Here is a 24,493-nt window from a genome sequence, read left to right on the forward strand (position 1 = left end):
GAAAATACTCTACTTACCATCACAAGGATCGCAGCAGCTCAAGGAACTGGCCCACCACTATGTTCTCAGATCAATAAGGAGTGGGCCAAATGGAGCCTTGCAAGCAACAGCCACATCCTGTGCCAAGTAGACACTGGAAATTCCTGCACTATGGCACATTTTAGGCTACCAGAAAGCCTTGGATAAAGTTCCGCCAGAAAAGCAGCAACACAAGCTTATAAGCTGTGGGCACCGTAGGTAAAATGTTGATATGGATAAGGAATTGGCAGAAAGAGAGGAAAGAGGAGGTACTAGTTAGCAGGACGCTGTTGAGCTGGGGAGATGTACTGAGTGGAATGCCCCAGGGATCAGTGCCTGGGTCCCCTTGCTTCCATTCTACATAAATGACTCGATGAAAGTTGTCAAATTCACAGATGATAGGAAATTAAGAGAGCAAGGGCATGATAATGGACCTGAGGAAATACAGAAAGACCGGACAAGATTTGCAAGTGGGCACAACTATTCCAAATGAAAAAATCAATTAGCGGTAAGTGAAAGATTTTACATATTGGAAGAGGAAAAAAAAACACAAGAACTTAGTTCATGAATGGTGTCAGCAAAATAGTAAAAATTCAAAACACTTACTGTTTTTCTGACAACTCATCTAATTCGATTGATGAAATTAGTTACCTATTCTCCTGACCACCCAGCGAGAGAGACACACACACACCCCTTTCCACTGACGTTTCACTGAGTCACAAGGTGAACGAGCATCCTGTGCTTTAAGCCTCTTGATCCTCACGCAACATGCAGTGAAAATTACCCTAATAACTTCAGGTCTGGTCGGTACAGACACCCCACTCTAAGTAAAGAGGGTTAAGGAGATGGTGGTGGTGGGAGGGGGAAGAGATCTCCATTGTTATTCTCTAGAATGCACAAACTAGGAATTGCCTTTAAAAAAGCAATAATTGTACTGGATGCAATAGGTCAATAAAAACCAGCACCTGTTCACTGATCAATTTGTTCACACAATCGGGAGTGTTCACTCAGCAGGAAAATATCGGCGAAACTGCCTGTTGTATAGCCCATTAATGCTTTTATTTACGAAGAGGTAACATCCAAAACTGCTTCACATCATTTGCAGTTTCCTCTACCTTGGCGAGGGTCACGCCTAGGGCATTGACTCAGTCCGACTGCAAACACGGTTGAGAACCAGGCACGAGAGAAGCAAGTAATAATAATTAAAAAAATCACAGAAATTTACAGCTGAAATTATCCAGTTAACAGAAACAACACAACAGGTGCAAATAGAAATATTGCATGATCTTATAATTCCGATTCAATTTACTGAAATACTCATTTAGCCGAAGTGAACTCCTTTCAGCAGCCATGAATGAATTTTAACAGTCAAAGCAAAAGTACTGCATATCTTCCCTTCCCTTTAAGGGCACAGTAATAGGCCTACTAGTGTCACGTGTGGGCACAGAAACAGAACTGCAACAAAACCTAATCTTTTTTTTTAAAAAAGGGGGGCACATCATCCTTAAGGAGAGGGTAAGCAGGTCCTTTCTTTCTCCCCCTCCACCGACAACAAATTATGATTAATACAAACAATTTTGCTCAAGCATCAAACTTTGATTGCACCTCCTCCACTTCTTTTTAGTTAACCAAATCCCCAACCGTCTTTCGGCCCATGAAGGGACATTTACACTGAACCCAGACAGGTTAGCCCACCCCTTTCCCTCAAAAAAAAAATCTATTAACATTAACACTGTACAGTTCTAGCAAAGAACCAGGAAAATACAGTTAGGACTACAGTGAAGAGAGGTAGAGAAGTAATCAAGCAGATTATCTCCCGAAACTCTTTAGCATTTTCCAGTTCTGACGAAAGGCCTTCGACCTGAAACGTTAACTCTGTTTCTTTCCCCACCGATGCTGCCTCACTTGCTGAGCTTCTCCAGCATTTTCCGTTTTTATTTCAGATTTCCAGCATCCGCAGTATTTTGCTTTTGAAGCAGAGCGCCCACTCCCAAATCACTAACCAGTGACCTCTGGTGGAATACTCGGGTGTGTGAGCATCAAATGCAGACAGCGTCAGATGAGCAAGGTATCAGGCTCAGCTACGGTCTCCTCCCTGCCCCCCAGTCAAATACCCCGCTGACTTTCACTATCTAAGTTCACCTAGGTCAGGTGTTGTAAGCCACACGGCCAGCAGGCAATACCTTCAGGAGGTAAAACTGGTTTATTGCTCCGCTTTCCTCTACAAGATGGCTGTCTGAGTTTATGCTGGCAGCTAGACTACGCTCCTATCGTCAGACAATACACTAGAATCTCGAGAGAGTTCTTTTTAAACCAGTTTGCCAACCGCTGTGGACAAACGCTTCCTTCCTTTGTCACAGGGGCATTTACGAAGAGGAAGGGAGATTTCTTGCTCGTTCCTGTCAATGGACAAAGAAACGATTGTCAGCACAAGTTGTCCTGCACTTTCCTTCCTGGCACATGGAATCATGTCAATCAGCGACTGAAAGAAGAACAGATTAAGGTTTCAGCCGAGGCCCTTCATCAGAACTGAAATCAACAGAACTGACAAAGTATCATTGCCCGAAACATCTCCCCTTTCAGGTGCTGATCAGCCTGCTGTGTATTTCCAGCATTTTCTGGTTTTTGTTTCCTGCACAGTGGTTTTCCCCTCTCGTCTCTTACTTACAAGCAACCAGATCCAGGAGGAAGGACGTCAAATGGTGCTAGATCACCAGGCGGTCATAGGCAAAGGGTGAGCTGCGATATTACTGCTCGGCAAATCTGTAAAATGATCCCAGAGGCAAAATAATACGGAACTGAAGCAGCACGGCTGGGAAATAGAAAAGGAAAGCAAGACTTGCATTTATACAGCGTCTTTCACCACCTCAGGACGTCCCAAAGCGCTTTATAGCCAATTGAGTACTTTTGAAGTCAAGGGGCAGCTAATTTGTACACAGCAAGCTCCCACGAACAGCAATGTGATAAATGACAAGATAATCTGTTTTTTGGTGGTGTTGGTTGAGAGATAAATATTGGCCAGGACACCGGGGAAAACTCCCCTGCTCTTCTTCAAAGTAGTGCTGCAGGATCTTCTACGTCCACCTGAGGGGGCAGCCGGGGCCTTGGTTTAGAGTCCCATCTGAAAGACGGCATCTGACAGTGCAGCACTCCCTCAGTACTGCACTGGGAGCGTCAGCCTAGATTTTGCGCTCGAGCCCCTGGAGCAGGACTTGAACCCACGACCTCATGACTTAAGAGGCGAGAGTGCTACAAATTGAGCCACAGCTAAATAGGCAGCAGGCTTGCATTTACAAGGCATCATACAACATCTCTTACATGTCTCAAAGCATTCAAGGAGTTATTCTGAGGTGCAAGGATTGTTATTAGGCAGACAAACACAGCAGTACTTTGTACACGATAGGATTCCACAAACAGCAATAATATAAATGACCAATTTTTTTTTCAATTAAGGGAGGAATGTTGGCCAAAACACCGGGACAGCTCCCCTGTCTTCTTGGAATAGCACCATAGGATCTTTAACATCTCATCTGAAGGGCAGTGAATGGAGCAAGACCTCTCAGTGCTACACGGACGTGCCAAGCCTAGAATATGTGCTCAAGAGCTGGAGCCACAACTAAACCAAGCTCACTCACTCACAAACATAAACAAAATAGACACACAGCAGAATCTTTGCCAGTTAAGCCCTTACCGACACTTTTCTTGTTCTAAAGTGCAGAACATCACAAAGCATTTCTGGGTTTTGGGGAAGTAGATTTTCCATTATTATCCATCATTCAGCACTGACGCGACAGGCAGGTGGGGGGGGAAAAAAAAGATATTTGCAGAATTTAGACACATAAGGGGCAAGTTTTCCTTGCTCCTGCATCTAGGGCTATTGCACACGGGCGCATCAACTGCAAGGAAATCAGATGGGGAGGAACACGCACCCCCAATGGAGCCCGACCAATTTTCCATCCACGAATTTAGATGGATGGGGAATCAGCCTTTATGGCTAGGCACTTCTTTCTCCCCGCCAGATTCACCTCACCCAGGCGATCCGACAGCCCCTCGAACGGGGTGGGAGAAATAAAATCGGCCCCTTTTGATTTGGTCATCGGGAAAGCAAGTGTGGAACCCATCCCCCACCACCCCCCCCCCCCCCCAAAAAAAAAAGCAGCTGAAGCCTACCTTACTGCAGTTTGAAATTATTAGGACAAGAATTAAAACAATATATTAAAAAAAACAAAATAACATGGTCGTACACAGTACTATTTTACACATTCCTCGCTCGACAATTATGTACTCTCTTTCCAGCCTAATGTTACACAGATTTGCATTCTCTCTACCACATTATATACAGCATAAGCGGGTTTCAAAGCGGACGATGGGGGTCTCAAATGCATTAAAACGTGCGAGCGACGGAAGAAGCCTCGGACGTGTAAAGCGCGGGCTTTGCACGCAAGCGTGGCGGATTTCTGACAGCGGCCCTCCCACCCCTTTTCCCCCAGCGCTCTCAGCAGTGTTTCTGCCCCACTTTGCAACTTGTGAACTGAGCAAAAAGCAGGTTCAGCGCCGGGCGGTGTTCCTCCAGTCCCAGGGCGACCAGGGCTCCCATGAGCAGTCTCTTCACCGTGACAATAGGGGGCTGGGCTGGCATCATCTGTGGGCATAAGAGATGGTGGGGAATAAATAGGTCACCTTCAGGACCGCGTTCAGAAGTCAGAGTAACTGGAACTATGTTAATTTTTTTTTTAAATAAATTTAAAACATCACCGCAAGAGAGCTAACATTACCACCTCCAGCGTTGAGTTTAAAAGGGATATCTGAGGTGAGGGAGCCGGACTAACATATTTAGAGCTTAATCACCCCTTGCTTCAATGGGAATTCAGCTCCCTCAATCTGCCAGACTCCGTAACTCTTCAGAAATGTCTCAAAGCCCTTGAAATACAATTACTTTTGAGCAACTGTTATAAGGGCAAACGCTGCTGCCATTTTGCGCACAGTAAGATGCCACAAAAGCAATGAGATGAATAACCGGGTAACCTGCTTTCAGCGGTGATCGAGAAAAGAATGCTTCCCACGACACAGGGAGAACTCCTCGCTCTTGGCTGAATAGGATCTTTTAACTGCTCCCTGAAACATGAGATTTCCTTCTCATCTGAATGGCAGCAACTCTGGCAGTGCTGCACTCGCTCTCTGGGCTGCACCCGCTCGCCAGCCTGTTGCTCAAGCTCTGAAGTGGAATGTCAATCCCACATCTCCTGACCTTGAAGCAAGAGTGCTACCAACTGAGCCAAGCTGACACGCAGTGGTGCTCACCGCAAAAAGCGTTCTGCCAGTACAGCCAACAGGAACAATGTGTCAAGAGTTGCTGGTGCATTGACAGAAACTGTCATCCTAAACTGCGCTATTGCAGTGTGTTTTAAGTTGTTTCTGCTGTGAAACTGCTCGAGAGTCAGGGAGGGACAAAATGGAAGCACGTCCATATGTGGGTTAAAGGGGCCTATAGTGTTACCGATTGACTGAGGATGGATGATATCATGGTCAGGTGGATGCCACATGGTGTTAAGGGTTATAGAAAGAACTGCCTTAAAGGGGGAAGAGAGCAGAACGGGAGCAAAGAGACAGATAGTTTCATCACATGATCACCTGATCTCCAAACGATTGGGGTAATATCCATCTTTTGTACTCATTGCCTTGTTACTGTGTGTAACTAATTGTACTTGATTAAAATTACTAACGCCACCGTATTGCTTGTCTTGTCGAACTGATTTACAGAAATCAGCTATCGTATTAAAACCTTGCAGAATACCCCCAACCCCTCTCAAAAACCTCCTCAGACCCCAGTTTGGATAATACCACGAGTTGCCCAAAATGATCTCTGGCCAAGTGGAATTCGCAACCCATCAGAAACAAAGCTGTATAATCCGCGTGTGAATGCAGATTCCCAGAGCCACTGGTGGTTCAAGTAATCTACTCCTCCAACACAGCCTTATTTTGTAAGCCTGGGTGCTCAGAAATTCCAACTCCAGGATTCCGCTGTAAGAACAGTGTTTAAGACAATCACTGAAAACTCTCAAGACTCACCTTATTGACCTTGTGTCGGTGAATAAGTCCATCCGGGCCCAGGTAAAACGTGGAATATGCATCGTAGGTTCTGTTGGGGAGGGGGGACGAAAAACAAAATATACTTCGTAGCTTCCAGTTAAAAAGGTGGAATATGCATCATAGCTTCAGGAACATTAACACCCGATTCACACTACAGCCGGTGACTGACCACGCGCAGCACCACAGAGAGCAGGAAACCCCAGTGCCGTCACCAGGATTGAAGGAAGGGGCGACAGTGTGCATCAGTTGGGTGGATCTGCCACAGCAAGGGAGCTCTTTATTTAAATTGGACCTATATCTCCAATGGAGGCACTGCCAGGCTAGTTCAAGAGTTCCTCCCAATCTCAAACCAGCCAAATATCCAATTCCCACACAGTAAGGAACATAAGTGATTACTGGTGAATTCAGCAGTACGCACATACTAAACCCGTAAACAAGTTGCACAGTTACACAGAGAAAAAGAAACAGAAGTCAGTCCCAATCAACGCACATCGAGCCACCCACAATCTTCAGTATAATGCATCCCACTGGATGAATTTTAAAGCTTGAGGACAATACTGCACTGTATAGCTGAGGATGCAATGTTCCTATTGGCAGTGATAGAGTAATGGGATGCTGAACTAAGCCACTCAACAAGCCTCAAATTACATAGAATTACAGCACAGAAACAGGCCATTCGGCCCAACTGGTCTATGCCGGCATTTATGCTCCACACGAGCCTCCTCCCCCCTACTTCATCTCGCTCTATCAGAATATCCTTCTATTCCTTTCTCCATCATGTACTTATCTGGCTTCCCCTTAAATGCATCTATGCTATTCACTTCAACGTACGGTAGTGAGTTCCACATTCTAACTGCTCTCTGAACAAAGACATTTCACTTGAATTCCTTATTGGATTTATTAGTGACTATCTTATATTTACGTTCTCTACTGTTAGACACCCCACAAATGGAAACATCTTTTCTACATCTACCCTATCAAACCCTTTCATTATCTTAAAGACCTCTATCAGGTCACCCCTCAGTCTTCTCTTTTCTAGAAGAAAGAGCCCCAGCCAATTAACCAACAGTTTGGCTGACTTCATGTCTAAAGTCCTGGCGTTGGCTCTTAAACCAGCATCAATTGTTTGAGTGACAGGTTTAAACTTATTCTTTCAAATGTTGGAGCCAAGGGGTGCACTTGGGGCTACTAGGTTCCCCCCCCCCCCCCCCAACGACCTCCTGGGGAAATGCATTGAGTGGTGTGGTGGAGTAAGGCCAGAAAAGTCCCCTGTTCACTTCATGCTTTGTACCAATTTTAACTGGGCCGGCAGTGTGGATGCTACAAGACAGCAGCTTTGGCTATTAGCGAGAGGAAAAAAGAAGACAAATTTCACACTCCCCACAAATAAACTCTGTTGGAAAGTGAATGCATGGGCAGGATTGGCCTCTACTCCTTCAGCCCCACACTCAAAAGGTCTGTTGGCGCTCGCTATCTAGCCTGGCACGTGAAGAATGACCACCTAGACATCCTGCACCTGTGCGATCTGCACCCCAGGAAACGTCAGCACCTTCCAAGAAAATGGGAGCCAAAAACGTAAAACTGCCTCTGGGATTTGGTGGCACAGTGGGTCAGAACCCCTTCTCACCCAGCTCAGGCTGCTCTCCTACACTCCCTACCATAAAGGACATAGGGACAGGAGGAGGCCATTCAGCCCCTCCAGCCTGTTCCGCCACTTAATGAGATCTGTCCTGACTCCGTCCACCTGCCTTGGCTCCATGTCCCTTAGTACCCTTGGTATAACAGCAGTATAACAACTTACATTTATATAGCAGTGTGACAAAAGCATCTGAGAGCGCCTTACAGAATGGAGGAGGACAAAAGAGAGAGGTGGGAATAGAAATTAAGGGGAGCAGGGGGGGAAGGCACTGTAGAAGAAAAAGGATTTTAAGGCTTTTGAAAAAAGGGGGGGGGGGGGGGGGGGTGGGGATGAGGCGAAGTGATTTAAAGGTGGAGTTCTAAAGGGCAAGGGGCTTGGTGGGTAAAAGAATGGCCAACGGTCGAGGGATCTGGTGGTCGTAATTGTAAGAGTTGTTTAAATCTTACTTGTCTATTGGGAGTGTTGATTAAATAAAATCGTTCGAGCCACTGAACTCGAAACTTTACTGACCCAATTAAGCACAAACACAACTACCTACTGCAAGCAATGTTTATAAAAAAACAATACTAACAATTATAATCACTAACGTAATACCCTACTTCTAAATTACAAAATATATAACATAAGAAATACATAGGTTTTAAACAAGACGAGAAGTTGAACAGTCTTCCCCCTATCAGCACCCACGTCATGAGTCGTCTCTGGAAAAACTGCCTAACTGGGGGGGTCTGGCTGTCCTTACGTTGGGTTTTTGTGTATGTCTTGTACAATCCCCACTCCCCCCTTCATCCTCTTTATTGCACCTGTATGTCACTATCATTCTCAGTATAGAGATGTTATTCCTAATTCTTATCTTGGACAGTGCATGTACTGGGTCTGGTAATATTATGATCTCACCCACCAGACAATGGATACTTCACAACACCCAAGGCCGTCTTATAACAGACCTTGAAGCTGATAACATATCCCTTTTCCCATGAAAGCAACAAGTCTACAGTTTTTCCCAAAACCGTTGCTTGCAGCTTTTGTTCATAAACACACCCGGTTAGCCTATTTCGCAAAGCGTGCTGGGTACAGGTAGTGGGTTCCCCTCGTACAGCGATGGAGCACGACGCTCACCTGAGGCAAGGGGGCAGCGAGCGGTGAGGGAGATTTTAACCAGTTAATAAGCCGTGTGTTCAGCGCTAGCAATTTAACCAAGAATCGCGCCGGCTGCGTTCTCACCTATATAGCTCGGTCTTGTCCTTCTTGTAAAATTTCAGTATCAGCACATGGAGCGGGAGACCTGTAACTCGCCAGCGCACCTGGATTGTCCAGTCCTCCGGATGCTGCGTCATTTTCATAACCTCCATCTGAATGTCGGCACAGTAATTCCAGGCCACGAACCGTAGCAATGTCACCATTGCCTGATAGATGATACGGCCCCTACAAAGGTAAGAGGCAAGACAGAATAAAAACCAGGGCGATCGATAGTAACAATGGTAATCAAATCCCCTCCCCCGTTACACAAAGGCAGGGGCAATGGCCCAAACTCAGATCTTATCGGACACCAAGCACAGTTACGTTTTAGTGAGAACATTACAATTCCTACAAGCAAGAGCTGGACCTGTTTCTGGCTGGGGCGGAGATCACCTCGTACAAGGGGCAGGTGCTGCGTAGAATTATCAGGACCAGAGTGATCTCCTGGATTAGTTTCGATCGCCAATGGGGTCGGAAAGGAAGTTCCCAGGTTTTTTCCCCCCAAATTGGCCTGCATTTTTTTCATATCTGGTTTACCGCCTCTCCCAGGAGATCACATGGTGGGGTGGGGAGTGTATGTATTGTGATACACAAGGTATCACAATTGTGTGGGAGGGGCTGGATGACGATACTGACTATTTTCTTTCTTGACGTCAGGAAGCTCTTCTCCACAAAGGGTAATCCATACGTGTAATGCGGTTTCAGGTAGCCCGGTGGAAACCAAAAGCCAGAATTATTTAAGCTGTTTGATGAGGTGATGCGGGAGGATTACGGCTTCGTCCAGAATGGATGATCTTGGATAGGGTGAATAGCTGGGCTGGCCTTCCTCATCCGCTTCTATCCTGTGATCTCTTTCGTGGGGTACGTGCTCCAATGTGAATAGAAATAAAGGCAGCAATGGAACCAGAGCACGGAATAAAAACACCAGAGCGCAGCACCAGTAGGGATGAGCGATGGGAGGCGAGTTTCTCCTCCCCTGGAAAGCCTCCAAGACCGTTTCTCCCTCCAAAGCCCACCTCTGCTCAACAATTTTCCAATACCAATTTTCTCCCCTCCCTTCCAGTCCCGACAGCATCAATTCTATTATGGGGGGTAGAAAGGGAGCAATTTAAACTGTTCAGTCTCATTCCTGCAGGTAGTCAATTCTTCTTAGAATTTTAAAAATGTAAAATTAATTTTTCTTTGTTACTTTTCCTTTGTCTCTTTTCTCTCTCTCTTAATCCAATCTTCCTTTCCCTCCCTCTCTATTTCTCTTTCTGTATCTGATTTGACTGTAGTTCATCCCATTTCCTTCTCCATCATTCCGCTGTTTCTTTCTCAATCCTTAAATCTCGTCAGTTAAGGAGACAGACTCTTAATCCCACTGTTCACTAAAGGTCCCAGATGCCCCGTCGCCCTGACCGTTATCAGCTCGCATTTCCAGCAAATTGCGGCGCAAATTATTTTCGGGCTGAAGGGTGCGGGAAGTAGTCTAACATCTCATATGCCACGAGATGCTTCGCTCCAGCAAGATTGGCCCAACGTTTGCTGAAGGTCGTCATGTAAGTGATGCTGCTTTTAAGGCGTGCTATGTGATTGCCCATGGAATAGCAGTGTCATCAAAACCATTCTGAAGGAGATTTTTGAAGAACTGCTTGCTGAAACCTGCAGAAATAGCAGGGGGGGGGGGGTGGAAATTCAGGGGCGCGCCGGAGAACGAGGCTCATCCGAAACTGGGCCTCGCTGTAATGACGAGGCGAGCTGCCAGCTTCTCGCGCCTCCGGAGGAAGCTCGGTGTCAGAGAAGCAGGAAGTTTGGGCCCGCTATGTCACCAGTGAGTCCTGGGAGTTGGGGCGCAGGAGGGGCCCCCGAGTAGCAGCCCATAGTGGCGCTGGGGGAGGGGGAGCACTTCTGCTCCTCCCGGGACCCGTTTCTAAATGGACCGCTGGTTAAGCCACTGTAGAGCTGGAAAAACTAGTCAGAGCTTGCACAGCACATGCTCCACCTAGTTTTTTTTCCCCACGCATTTTGCCGAGGGGTTCCAAAACAAGCACAAGTCCCTTCTCTGTATCTGTAAACTGATCCAACGCTGACTTCAGGCAGCCGCCAGAGACGCTGATCTGGCGGTGGCCACATCGCCAGTGCAGATCGGGCCCAGACACTGGTATACATTGCGCCCATTTTATGACCAATAAAACTTGTACCAATTTCTACCTCTGTATGCCCAAATAACTTTTGCTGAATGTGGCCCACGCCAAGTGCCAGGATATCGGACCAGGTCCACCACAGAAAATGAGTTTGACCCCTGGTCTAACCCATTATATCTCCTATTCCCTGCACTAAAATCACTCATCTTTCACAGGTACCTTTCCCACCAATAAAAAGAAAGACCTTGCATTTCTATAGTGCCTTTCACGACCTCAGGACATCCCAAAGCGCTTTACAGCTAATGAAGTACTTTTGAAGTGTAGTCACTGTTGTAATATAGGAAACGTGACTGCCAATTTGCACACAGCAAGATCCCACAAACAGCAACATGATAATGACCAGATCATCTGTTTTTTTTTTAAGTGATGGATAAATATTGGCCAGGACACTGGGGACAACTCCCCTGCTCCTCTAGTGCCGTGGGATCTTTTATGTCCACCCAAGAGGGCAGACAGGGCCTCGGTTTAACGTCTCATCCGAAAATCAGCACCTCTGACTGTGCAGCACTCCCTCAGTACTGCACTGGGAGTGTCAGCCTAGATTTTGTGCTCAAGTCTCTGGAGCAGGACTTGAATCCACAAGCTTCTGACTCAGAGGCGAGAGCGCTACCAACTGAGATTAAGTAACAGTACTGCAAAGAGTTTACAAAGTGTAAACGCCTAACACAGTTCAAACTGGAGAGACTGAGAACATGGTTCCAACGGTAGCAGACGACCCTCGTCTCCCAGCACTTCTGGTGAGCCAGCTGTGGTATATAATGTTGACTGTTACAGCAGCTGCACATTCCTAGCAGCAGTGCCAGGCATCTTTCTCAGCATTGCGATAAACATAATTATTACAGCAGTGCTGCGGAATGTTACAGCAAGAGCTGCTCCGGTAGCAACTAGAGGTCACCCTGACGGCTCTGCGCTCTCCTTCAACCTCCAAATTCCCCATTTTGGAGGAAATGTCTCCCTCTCCCGATAACGCAGGTTAAAGATCCCGATGGTACTATTTGAAGTGCGGGGAGGTCTCTGACTGTCCTAACATTTCTCCTTCTACCGACGCCACCGAAACCAGAGTGGGCTGGTCCTGTATCTCCGTGCTGGTCGCGATGGCTTGCTGCGCACAAATAGCCGTTCCATTTCCCTACGTGAGTCAGTGTCATTCATTGCGCCTGATGCGCTTTGAGACGTTTGAGACACATAAGGCACTATGCAAATGCTAGTCTTTCTTTCCAACAGCTTGCAGTGTTGTCTCGAGAATTTCAGTGAAATTGTGTGAAACTTTCAGACTACGTCCACCTAAACTGTGAAATTCCCCCCCCCCCCCCTCCCCCCAGCAAGTACAAGAATAGATTCTGTCCTTCCAAATTTGGATTGTCCAGGGAGAACGTTTTGAGCTAGAGAGTGAAGTACCAGTGGGTAATGGTATGTCACTGGTGGTGGAGTTTCATACAAAAACCATATTGACACTAAAATGCTCAGTTGTAAATTTTCCTAGTCAATTGGCACTAATGCTATAAGCATGTTCAGTGACAATGCTGGTTAGTACTAAAAGTACTTAGATCCAGCCATTGGTAGCTCTCTCGCCTTCGAGTCAGAAGATTGTGGGCTCAAGCCCCACTCAAAGACTCGAGCGCATAATCCAGGCTGACACTCCCAGTGCAGTACTGAGGGAGTGCTGCGGTGTTGGAGGCGTCATCTTTCGGAAGAGACATTAAACAGAAGCCCCGTCTGCCCCCTAAGGTGGACACAAGAGATCCTATGGCACTATTTTGAAGAAGCCATGATGTGGAGATGCCGGTGATGGACTGGGGTTGACAATTGTAAACAATTTTACAACACCAAGTTATAGTCCAATGATTTTATTTGAAATTTACAAGCTTGTAAATTTCAAATAAAATCGTTGGACTATAACTTGGTGTTGTAAAATTGTTTACAATTTTGAAGAAGAGCAGGGGAATTCTCCCCGGTGACCTGGCCAATATTTATCCCTCAACCAACATTTTTTTTTATTCGTTCATGGGATGTGGGCATCGCAGGCGAGGCCGGCATTTATTGCCCATCCCTAATTGCCCTTGAGAAGGTGGTGGTGAGCCGCCTTCTTGAACCGCTGCAGTCCGTGTGGTGACAGTTCTCCCACAGTGCCGTTAGGAAGGGAACATCATTAAAACAGATTATCTGGTCATTATCACATTGCTGTTTGTGGGATCTTGCTGTGCGCAAATTGGCTGCCGCGTTTCCTACATTACAACAGTGACTACACTTCAAAATTACTTCATTGGTTGTAAAGCGCTTTGGGACGTCCCAAGTTTTTCTTTCTTGAAGATGTTTCAAATCAATTAAGATGCTCAGTATGTGTTCCACGGTTCCACTTAGTGAAAGAGAATGCCCTAAAAACGGCACATCGGGAGGAATTCTCCTGAGAGGTCCCATCACCACCACGGCCCAATACAGCGGGCAAACATATCAGAAAATCGGCTCTGCACTTGCTTAAAAACTGTCAAATCTCTAACTTCTTCCAGTCCTGGTGATAGTCATCGACCTGAAACGTTAACTCTGTTTCTGTCTTCACAGACGCTGCCTGACCTGCTGAGTGTTTCCAACATTTTCTGTTTTTACGACAGATACTGCTATGGCTTCGCAGATGAGTTACATCGAAACTACAGCACATTTAGTCCAACTGGTCTATGCCGGTGTTAAAGCACCACACGAGCCTCCTCCCTCCTTACTTCTTCTAACTCCATCAGGATAACCTTCTATTCCTTACTCCCCCATGTACTTATCTAGCTTCCCCTTAAATGCATCTACGTTATTTGCCTCAACTACTCCTTGTGGTAGCCCGTTCCACATTCTTACCACTCTTTGGGTAAAGAAGTTTCTACTGAGTATCCGCATTTATAATATTAAATTTGTTACGTGTCTCACACACTCCTTATTTGGGCATCACTACGTCAAGCCTCTAGGTGGATAGGATTTCCCATTAAATGAGCAGCTACCAGCTGTCACGCAGCCATGCCTGCAGCTGCACACTGCCGCCACTAGATGGAGCTTCATAAGCTCCAGATGCCCAATAGACAGCACCATTGTTCAGACAGAACTTCACACATTTCTGGACCACCACCGACATTGACTTGTGTTGTTGCTTTCGGAAGTCTTCCCGATTCTTCTCAGCCAGAGATGGGTAAACAACATCTTGGAATTTTTATTTCTTTCATCTCCTTGCAGAAAATTTGCCTTGTTTCACTTTCCGTGGGGAAATGCCGTAGAAGACTTATTTTTTTTTAAAAACTAGTTACTCTCCCTGTGGTATTGATCACAGGCATGGGCTTTTAAAAAAAAAATCACAAATACTGTGTCACTTCTTTCCTGTAGCTGTCCCTCTCTGCTTCTCTGTCTCTTTGTCTTCAAGAAAGAACTTGCAGTTATATAGCACCTTTCAAGACCTCAGGACATCCCAAAGCACTTTACAGCCAGTGAAGTACTTTTGAAGTGTAGTCACTTTTGCAATATTGCAATGTAGAGAACATGGCAGCCAATTTGCACACAGCAAGGTCCCACAAATATCAATGAGATAAATGACCAGATAATCTGTTTTTTTTTAAAAAAAGTGATGTTGGTTGAGGGATAAATAAATATCGGCCAGAACGCCAGACAGAACTCCCCTGCTCCTCTTCGAAATACTGCCGTGGGATCTTTTACATCCACCCAAGAGGGCATGCGTGGCCGCGGTTTAACGTCTCATCTGAAAGACGGCACCTGACAGTGCAGCGCTCCCTCAGTGCTGCGCTGGAGTCAGCCTAGATTTTGTGTTCAAGTCTCTGGAGTGGGACTTGAACCCACAACCTTCTGACTCAGAAGCAAGAGTGCTGCCCACTGAGCCACAGCTGGCACTATACTGTTGTCTGGGTGTCAGAAAGGCGACTTAAGTGTTCCGTTCTCCTGCATTTACATTCATATTGTGCAGCCGGTCTCCGTGTGAAGCACAGGCCATTTGTAATAGTCTCGTCAGGCACATCAACAAGTGGCATCATGACTCACAAAACTTCAAAAGGATTAAAGCTGTTGTCAGTGGAACGTACTTACCGGGGCCTGACAGGTTAGCAAGTGCAAGGAAAATCCCATTAAAAAAAAACCCTAGTCCGACCAGATTAATGAAAATTCACCTGGTATTTGCCAACAGCTATCCAAGACCCTATCGACATGAGCTGGCGACAAAAGAACACCATCGCAAGCAGCTAAAAAGGAATGGGATTGAATGGCCTTTTCCTGTTCCTGACAATGCCTTCGTGGCACATCTCGCAAAGCTTAGAACAAAAAGGAAGCAGATACACACCGTGTCTTCATCCGAGGAAACTCGCTGATGAATTCTACGTTCCGGGAGTACATCCCGTAATCATGTGGCTTCAAGAAGAAATTTGGCAACTGCAAGCATAAAAATATATTGGTTACTAGTTGTACACAATTGGTTGACAAAAATAAGGTTTTTTTTAAATATACAACTTGGCTATAAAGATTTGATGGAAGTGTTCAAAATCATGAAGGGTTTAGACAAAGTAAATAAAGAGAAACCGTTCCCACTGTCAGAAGGGTTGAGAACCAGAGGATACAGATTTAAAGGTGATTGGCAAAAGAACCAAAGGCGACATGAGGAAAAACTTTTTTTTAAATGCAGCGAGTAGTTATGATCTGGAATGCGCTGCCTGAAGGGGTGGTGGAAACAGATTCAATCATGGCTTTCAAAAAGGAATTGGATAAATACTTGGAGAAAAAACTTGCAGGGCTACAGGGAAAGAGCGGGGGAATGGGACTAACTGGATTGCTCTTACAAAGAGCCGGCACAGGCTCGATGGACCAAATGGCCTCCTTCTGTGCTGTAACCTTCTATGATTCTAAGAGTTGGGAGAGACACTTTAGAAAGCTGCTCCACAGTGCCATCTCATGGCTACAGCCTGTAACCACATTGTGACAGTTGACATAGCAAAATTGAATAGGCAATGTTGTCATAGCAATTTACAATGGTAACTATTGATAGAAATGTGCAACCAAACAGGAAGCAATGGATGTGGACAGGAAAAGCATGCCCTAGGATTTTTAATATTAATTAAATGGGGAAAAGATACCTCAAAGGAAACCATTTTGGTCTTACAATCAACATTCCCTTTTCAAACACTCCCCCAGGTGTTCAGTTGGTAAAGGCTGTGGTACTGAATCATATAGATCAGACAGTCCAGGAGAATGTGATGGGCATCCCATGCGATCTCCAGTTAAGTACATATCACAATGTGGGGATAACTGGTAATCCTGGGCATGCACGGTAACAACAACTTGCATTTATATAGAGCATTTAACATAGTAAAACATCCCAAGGCGCTTCACGGGAGCAATTATCGGACAGAATTTGACACCAAGCCACATGAGGAGATATTAGGAGAGATCATCAAAAGCTTGGCCAAAGAGGTAGGTTTTAAGGAGCGATTTATATGAGGGGTAGAGGCGCGGAGAGGTTTAGGGAGAGAATTCCAGAGCTTATGGCCCAAGTAGCTGAAGGCACGGCCGCCAATGGTGGAGCGATTAAAATCAGGGATGTGCAAGAGATCAGAACTGGAGGAGCGCTGAGATCTCGGAGGGTTGTAGGGCTGGAGGAGGTTACAGAGATAGGGAGGGGCGAGGCCATGGAGGGATTTGAAAACAAGGATGAGAATTTTAAAATCGAGGCGTTGACGGACCGGGAGCCAATGTAGGTCAGTACAAGGACGGAGAATTTGGATCACAGAAGCTTTGCCCTGCTTATAGAAACTGCATTTTCCAACCACAGTCTGCGCTGCGTTAGCTGAGGCAGTCGCAGGGATATTATAATTGGTTTCTGCTAGACAGAGAAGGAAAAAAATATAAATAAATCAGCTGAGTTCCTGCTCTTGATCGTTATACAGCCAAATTTGCTGAAAAGCGTACACATACAAAAGTCAGGGTGAGGACAGGACTCAGCTCACTTATATTATCTGAATATTATCTCAGCTCACTCATTATCTGAAGGGTCTATGCCCAAAGCGTTAACCTAGCTTTCTTTTCAGGTGCTGGTGGACCTGCTGTGTGCATTTCCAAAATGTTCTGCTTTTACTTCAGATTTCCAGCATTTCCAAGTTTTTTTCTTTCCCCTCAATCGGGCTCACGAGGTGCTCGATTACACTCAACACCCATCGTGAGTCAGGTGCTGGCTTGACGAGCAAAAGGGATGGGAGTAAAATGAAGAGGAAAAATACTACATTACAAGAATCAACACCTCCACTCATTGTTTTTATAATGGGAGATGGAGTGATGGTCAAAGTCAAAATTCTGGGTTCGAACTACCCTATTTTTATTGCCTGGCGCAAAGGGACAATTTTGAGAGAGAGACACACACAGACAGACAGACAGAGACTTGTTTAACCTCACTCAATGATGTAATCATTACGAATAGGGCTATTCAAACTAGTCGCTATTCACTAGTTTTCAAAGTTGTTTGGGGGCAGTCCGTGGAAAAGTTTCATGCTCTCCCAGGAGACCCCTAATTCAACGTTCCAAAAGACAGCGTCAACCACCCAAAGGAATACAGTTCTCGCACTGCAGTAAATGTTTACTGGTATACAAGAATAGAATTATATAGAACGTACAGCACAGAAACAGGCCATTCGGCCCAACTGGTCCATGCGATGTATGTGGTCCTCACGAGCCTCCTCCCACTCTATTTCATCTCACCCTATCAGCATAATCTTCTATTCCTTTTTCCCTCATGTGCTTATCTAGCTTCCCCTTAAATGCATCTGTGCTATTCGCCTCAACTACTCCATGTGGCAGCGAGTTCCACATTCTTACCACAGATACAACCGGCAATCTAATGGGACGGCTGGAAATCTGATGACCTGCGGACCCCCTTGCTGACCCCTCTTGGCTCTGGGGCACCCAGAGCGAAAAACCTAAAGTTTATAACGACTGAATAAGCACATTTATCAATGGGATACAAGGATTTTAACCAGCACGCTGGGGATTCTAACTGGACAGGGATTGAAAGATTCGGACTGTTGATAAATAGGCCCATTGGTTTATGGTGACTGAATCAGTCAATTTCCATTTGTTTACAAGGAATTATGTTCTTTACATTGTGTCCCACAGACCTGTCCATTTTTCAGTGAAAACCGCATATCGAAAGACGTCACCTCTCAATCTTCTCAAAATGGGAAGCATTGGTGCGGGGTGGGGGGAGGAGAAACTATTTTTCGCACTGACTTTCTGGATGACAAAAGGAATCCAGGTAAAGTTTAGCAATGTGTGTCCAATTGTTGTTTTTTCTGGAATCTTCCCTTCGACAGACACTAGCCTTTTTATTCTGGCAACCTCAAAAGGTGCCAGAAATGTAATCATACACGAATATGTTTTCATTGTGATGCGCCTCAAGGTATTTTTGGCTTTGCCAGACAGATAGTCCTGTGTTTGCACCTGACCTTACAATATCACTGACATATGTCTATTCAGGCACCACTTGGGGCTTTTATTCCTACTTGCAATGGGCATGGGTTCATGCATAAAACTAATTCTCTTCACTCATCTAGGGTGATCCAGTTTTCAAAAAGGTTGATTTCAGGAAGCTATGCTTGCGAGAGAAGACGAAAGCTGGTAGAACAGGTCCAGGTTAATGAACCTGTGGTGTGAAACTGTAACTCCCATAATGGATGTTGAGGGGCACTTTCAACCCTTTGGCGTGTAGCATTACAACTCATGATGTGAATCCTGACTCCTATCGATTAACTTGTCACCACCATGTCATTCCTCTGTGCTCGGCACACCCAGCCCCAAAGCGCGATGCTCAGACACAAGTATTGTTTCTATGCTTCAACTGCAGATGAGGTTACGAAAGAACAATTGCCTAGCAGTGAGATTAAAGCAGAAATTTAAAACGGCACTGTTCCCAACATTCACCTACCATGTAATCAAATACCATCTAACTCACCACTGGCTGCCTGCTAAACAGCTTGCATTTATATAAGCACCTTTAACGTAGTAAAACATCCCAAGACCCTTCACAGGTTGATTATCAAACAAAATTTGACACCGAGCCACATAAGGGAATATTAGGACAGGTGACCAAAAGCTTGGTCAGAGAGGTAGGTTTTAAGGAGCGTCTTAAAGGTGGAGAGAAAGTCAGAGAGGTTTAAGAAGAGAATTCCAGAGCTTCGGGCCTAGACAGCTGATGGCATGGCCGCCAATGGTGGGGCGAAGGAAACTGGGGATGTGCAAGAGACCAGAATTGGAAGAGCGCAGAGATCTTGGAAAGTTATAGGGCTGGAGGAAGTTACAGAGAGAGGGAGGGATGAAGCCTTGGAGGGATTTGTGCACAAGGATAAGAATTTTAAAATCGAGGCTTTGACGGACCAGGAGTCAATATAAGTCAGCGAGCACAGGGATGATGGGTGAATGGGACTTGATGCAAGTTAGGGTACAGCAGCAGAGTTTTGGATGAGCTCAAGTTTACAGAGAGTGGAAGATGGGAGGCTTTTAATAAGGTTAAGTGGGAGGTTAAGTTTTTATTCACTTGGCATAAGAAAGCTGATCAATTAATAACACAGGCCAGGACAAGAATTGCTTTTCTTCACCTGTGATAAGAAATGTGACTAAACCACAGAGCAGCACCAACAATAAAATGTCCCTTGATGGTTTATTGGGGGTGGGGGGGAGGAATAAAATCATCAGTGCTAGATTCAACTGGGGTAGGTACTGAAATATAAAAACTATGGAACACAGTCTAATCCAAACAAATAAAAGTATTCTTCAAAACTAAAATTACAAACAAGATTGTGGAAGTGCACAGCACCTTAGCACACTCCTGTGCTCATCGACCTGCAATGGCTCCCAATCCGGCAATGCCTCGATTTTAAAATTCTCATCCTTGTTTTTAAATCCCTCCATGGCCTCGCCCCTCCCTCTCTCTGTCACCTCCTCCAGCCCTACAACCCTCCGAGATCTCAGCGCTCCTCCAGTTCTGACCTCTTGCACATCCCCGATTTTTATCGCCCCACCGTTGGCGGCCGTGCCTTCACTGTCTGGACCCTAAGCTCTGGAATTCTCTCCGGCTCTCTAACTCTCTCTCCTCTTTTAAGATGCTCCTTAAAACCTACCTCTTTGACTAACCTTTGGTCACCTGTCCTAATATCCCCTGATGTGGCTCGGTGTCAAATTCTGTCTGATTACAACACCTGTGAAGCACCGTGGGACATTTTACTATGTTAAAGGCGCTACAGAAATGCAAGCTGCTGTTGTTTATCGGTTGCTCATCATGCACAAAGTGTTTACCTTTGTCTTTCAGATCAACTTGCTGCACATTTCTCGAATTTCCTGTTCATTCCTTTTTTTTAAGCACGACGAGACCAGGACAGCTTTTGAGGTCCTGTCAAAAGCAGCTCACCCCATAAGGGGCATCATAACCCACACCCACGACAACTCATCCAACCGGAAATGTGCAGGACCACAACACAGAGGGACAATATAGGTCACAAATATAGGACAATATAGGCCCTCCTTCATAAAAGGTCAGAAGTGGGGATGTTTGCTGATGATTGCTCGGTGTTCAGTTTCATTCGCAACCCCTCAGATAATGAAGCAGTCCATGCCCGTATGCAGCAAGACCTGGACAACATCCAGGCTTGGGCTGGTAAGTGGCAAGTAACATTCATGCCAGACAAGTGCCAGGCAATGACCATCTCCAACAAGAGAGAGTCTAACCACCTCCCCATGACATTCAACAGCTTTAGCATTGCCGAATCCCCCGCCATTAACATCCTGGAGGTCTTAACTGGACCAGCCACATAAATACTGTGGCTACAAGAGCAGGTCAGAGGCTGGGTATTCTGCGGCGAGTGACTCACCTTCTGACTCCCCAAAGCCTTTCTACCATCTACAAGGCACAAGTCAGGAATGTGATGGAATACTCTCCACTTGCGTGGACAAGTGCAGCTCCAACAACACTCAAGAAGCTCGACACCATCCAAGACAAAGCAGCCCGCTTGATCGGCACCCCATCCACCACCTTAAACATTCCCTCCCTCCCTCCACCACTAGCACACCGTGGCTGCAGTGTGTACCATCCACAAGATGCACTGCAGCAACTTGCCAAGGCTTCTTCGACAGCACCTCCCAAACCCGCAACCTCTACCACCTAGAAGGACAAGGGCAGCAGGCGCATGGGAACACCACCACCTACACGTCACACACCACCCTAACTTGGAAGTTCCTTCATCGTCCCTGGGTCAAAATCCTGGAACTCCCTACCTAACAGCACTGTGGGAGTACCTTCACCGCATGGACTGCAGCGGTTCGAGAAGGCAGCTCACCACCACCTTCTCAAGGGCAATTAGGGACGGGCAATAAATGCTGGTCTTGCCAGCGACGTCCACATCCCATGAATGAATAATAAAAAACAAACAAAAAAATAATGCTGACCACATACAAATTATTGGTTAGGTCACAGTTAAAATACCGTGTCCAATTTCAGGCATCTATCCAGGAGGGATGTCATGGAGATGGCACAGAAGAGATTTACAGACTTGACACTAGGAGAAGCTTTAATTATGAGGAGAGACTAGAGAAACCAGGGCTCTTTTGTTTAGAGCAGAGAAGGTTAAGTGGAGATCTAATGTACGTGTTCAAAATTATAAGCGATATGGATAAGGTAAACAGGGGAAAAACTGTTGCCACTGATGGGTGAGTCTTTAACGAGAAGGCCTAAATTTATCATTAAAGAACAAAGAAAGTGGATAGGGGAAATTAATTTTTTTTTAAAAACATGCAGTTATTAGGACATGGAATATCGAATGCCCCATCAGAAACAGTGGTGGAAGCAGAATCTACAATGGCTTTTAAAAGGGAAGTGGATAAATATTTGAAAAGGAAATAATTTTATAAAAAAGAGCAGGTAAACGGGCTAACAGGATAACCCCTTCAGAGGGCCAACACAGGTCCAACAGGCTGAATAGACCCCTTCTGTGCTGTAAAATTGTATGATTTTATGAATGAATATACTCGAGGGGAAGAATGCAAAAAAAAAGGGAACAAAATGAAAGGGCATCTTGCATCTATTGAACAACAAGAAAACCAAAGACACTGCCAGGTTGCCCATCAATCTTCTTCAGTGACACTGTACAAAACTAATACACTGCAACACAACCACCCATTAAACAATTAGAACCACAGTTTACCAGGGCTAAAAGGGTTAATTTACGAGGACAGGTCGCATGGACTAGGCTTGTATTCCTTTGAGTATGGAAGATCAAGGGATGATCTAATTGAGGTGTTTAAGATGATTAAAAGGTGATGGAAAGAAATTAATTTTCTCTGGTGTGGGGGAGTCCAGAACAAGGGGGCATAACCTTAAAATTAGAGCTAGGCCGTTTAAGGGTGAGGTCAGGAAGCGTTTCTTCACACAACGGGCAGTGGAAATCTGGAACGCTCTCCCCCAAAAAGCTGTTGAGGCTGGGGGTCAATTGAAAATGTCAAAAGAGATAGATAGAATTTTGTTAGGCAAGGGTATTTAAGGGTTACAGAACCAAGACGGATAGACGGAGTTAAGATACAGGTCAGCCATGATCAAACTGAATGGCGGAACAGGCTCAAGGAGCTGAATGACCTACTCCTTCTCCTGTTCTATGTTCTTGGAGGCTCGTGTGGAGCACAAGCACTGGCATCAATCAATTGGGCCAAATTGCCTGTTTCCGTGCTGTAAATTCTATGTAATGGAAAATGGGGATGGGAGAGGGTAACAGATGTCTCTCTCTGCTTTAACATAGGGGCTCCCATTTTAAAGTTTCTCCTCTGCCTCTGAAAACAATGACTCATAATTTAGTATGGGTTTACAGACACCGTCCAGTAACTCATGCAAGTGGCCATTGCTCGTGTGCGCCACCTGTGGAGGGCAACACAGCGGATCCTGATTCGGTTCAACTGCAATATCCACACAAACGTTTTCTAGCAAGGAAGTCACTGGATAGCATTTGGGAGCTGGGACCCAGGCCGATTTCCTCCTCCTCCCCCCCTCCCCTCTAGACCAGCGGCCATCAAACTGGTCTGCAGGAACAGTACTGTTAAGCAGTGCATTTACCAACCTACTTATCAGCGTAGGCCTATTCTGGGTATCATTCTATATAAGTGATTTGGTACAATTAAAACGAAAAGCCCTTTTACCTCATTTCTCAGCTTTTCGTACACGACAGCCAGATGCTCCTCCATGCTGGGCTCTCGCTTCTGCGAGCCCGTGCTCTCAAGATTTCCAGTTCCACTAAAAGCGGCCAGTGCGCTGAGCTGCAACACAGACATTGTCAAATGCTCAAACCCCGCGTGGTACGGCATCCGACAGCACTCGCTGTCAAACAGAGTCCTGAAAGAGTCTAGATGCCCCTCGTTCATGTCCCACGGGTGCGCCGCTTTCTCCGCAAATTCCCTGGTCTGGGAAGCCCGCCCGTCCGCGGAGGAAACTTCGCTTTTCTCAAGTTGCCCAGAGATCTCCATAAGCCCCCCCTCGTCTGCCAGGTCTCTCATTGGCCACCCTCGAAAGTCAGAGGTGGCATGATGCTCCACCATGATGTCATCTGCGCTGCGCCCGTCGACGGTGGTGATCGAATCCAAGATACTCTCGAGGTGGGACAACAGAAGGGCACTCCTTTGGTCGGCATCAAACCGTCTGTCCAGCCGAATGGGAGTGCTTTCTATCCTGGACGCCACCAATTTCTCCAAATGCACCAACCCGGAACAGGGCAACTCCAGCAGGGCTGTCCGTTCCTTCCCCTGGCCTCTCATCATCAGCCGCATGCAGATCTTCTCCTCTGGGATACAGATGAGGGACCGCAGACGCACGTCACTTGGGAGCGTCCCCCGGTTGTAGGCACTGTGCCAGTAACTGTACGGGGGGACCTGGACGCGCTCTAGATCGTGGAAGTGGCCCGGCTCGAGGCTTGCACTGCGGGCCGCTGCCGTGCGCGTCTCTACGCCTAGCTGTCTCTTGGTCTGGTGCCGCATGCCAGTAGGAGACTGCGTGGACCACGGCGTGCTGCTGATCTGCCGAGAGAATCTGCCATGACCCAGCTCGAACTTCTGGAGGAAGAAGAGAAGAAAAATGAGTTGCTTGGTCACAACAACATAAAAATGTTTAATGAGAAGTTCTTCAGAATCTTCTTCCACACTCAGAGTGCCGTCCGACCCCGCTGGGGTGGCCACACACTGAGCACAACGCACAGTTCTGGTCTCCGCATTCCAAAAAGGATACAGAGGCACTGGAGAAGGTGCAAAAAAGATTCACAAGGATGATACTATGCTA

At 46.1% G+C, this 24,493-nt stretch overlaps 1 protein-coding gene across 3 annotated transcripts in view; it reads right to left on the reverse strand.

Annotated features, from left to right (window-relative positions):
* Positions 1-1,055: 1,055 nt before the first annotated feature.
* The window catches only part of c39h6orf136 (chromosome 39 C6orf136 homolog), a 38,779-nt gene continuing 15,341 nt past the window's right edge, over positions 1,056-24,493 (reverse strand). For all 3 annotated transcript variants that reach the window (XM_067973994.1, XM_067973993.1, XM_067973995.1), the window contains exons 3-7: positions 23,365-24,270; positions 15,491-15,579; positions 8,972-9,172; positions 6,088-6,157; positions 1,056-4,660 (exon numbers count right to left, since the gene is read on the reverse strand). In XM_067973994.1, coding sequence (XP_067830095.1) covers positions 4,514-4,660; positions 6,088-6,157; positions 8,972-9,172; positions 15,491-15,579; positions 23,365-24,270 — 1,413 coding nt within the window. In that variant the 3' untranslated portion in view covers positions 1,056-4,513. The remainder of the gene's footprint in view (positions 4,661-6,087; positions 6,158-8,971; positions 9,173-15,490; positions 15,580-23,364; positions 24,271-24,493) is intronic.

The sequence above is a fragment of the Heptranchias perlo genome, chromosome 39 (assembly GCF_035084215.1).
Source record: "Heptranchias perlo isolate sHepPer1 chromosome 39, sHepPer1.hap1, whole genome shotgun sequence".
NCBI classification, from domain to species: Eukaryota; Metazoa; Chordata; class Chondrichthyes; order Hexanchiformes; family Hexanchidae; genus Heptranchias; species Heptranchias perlo.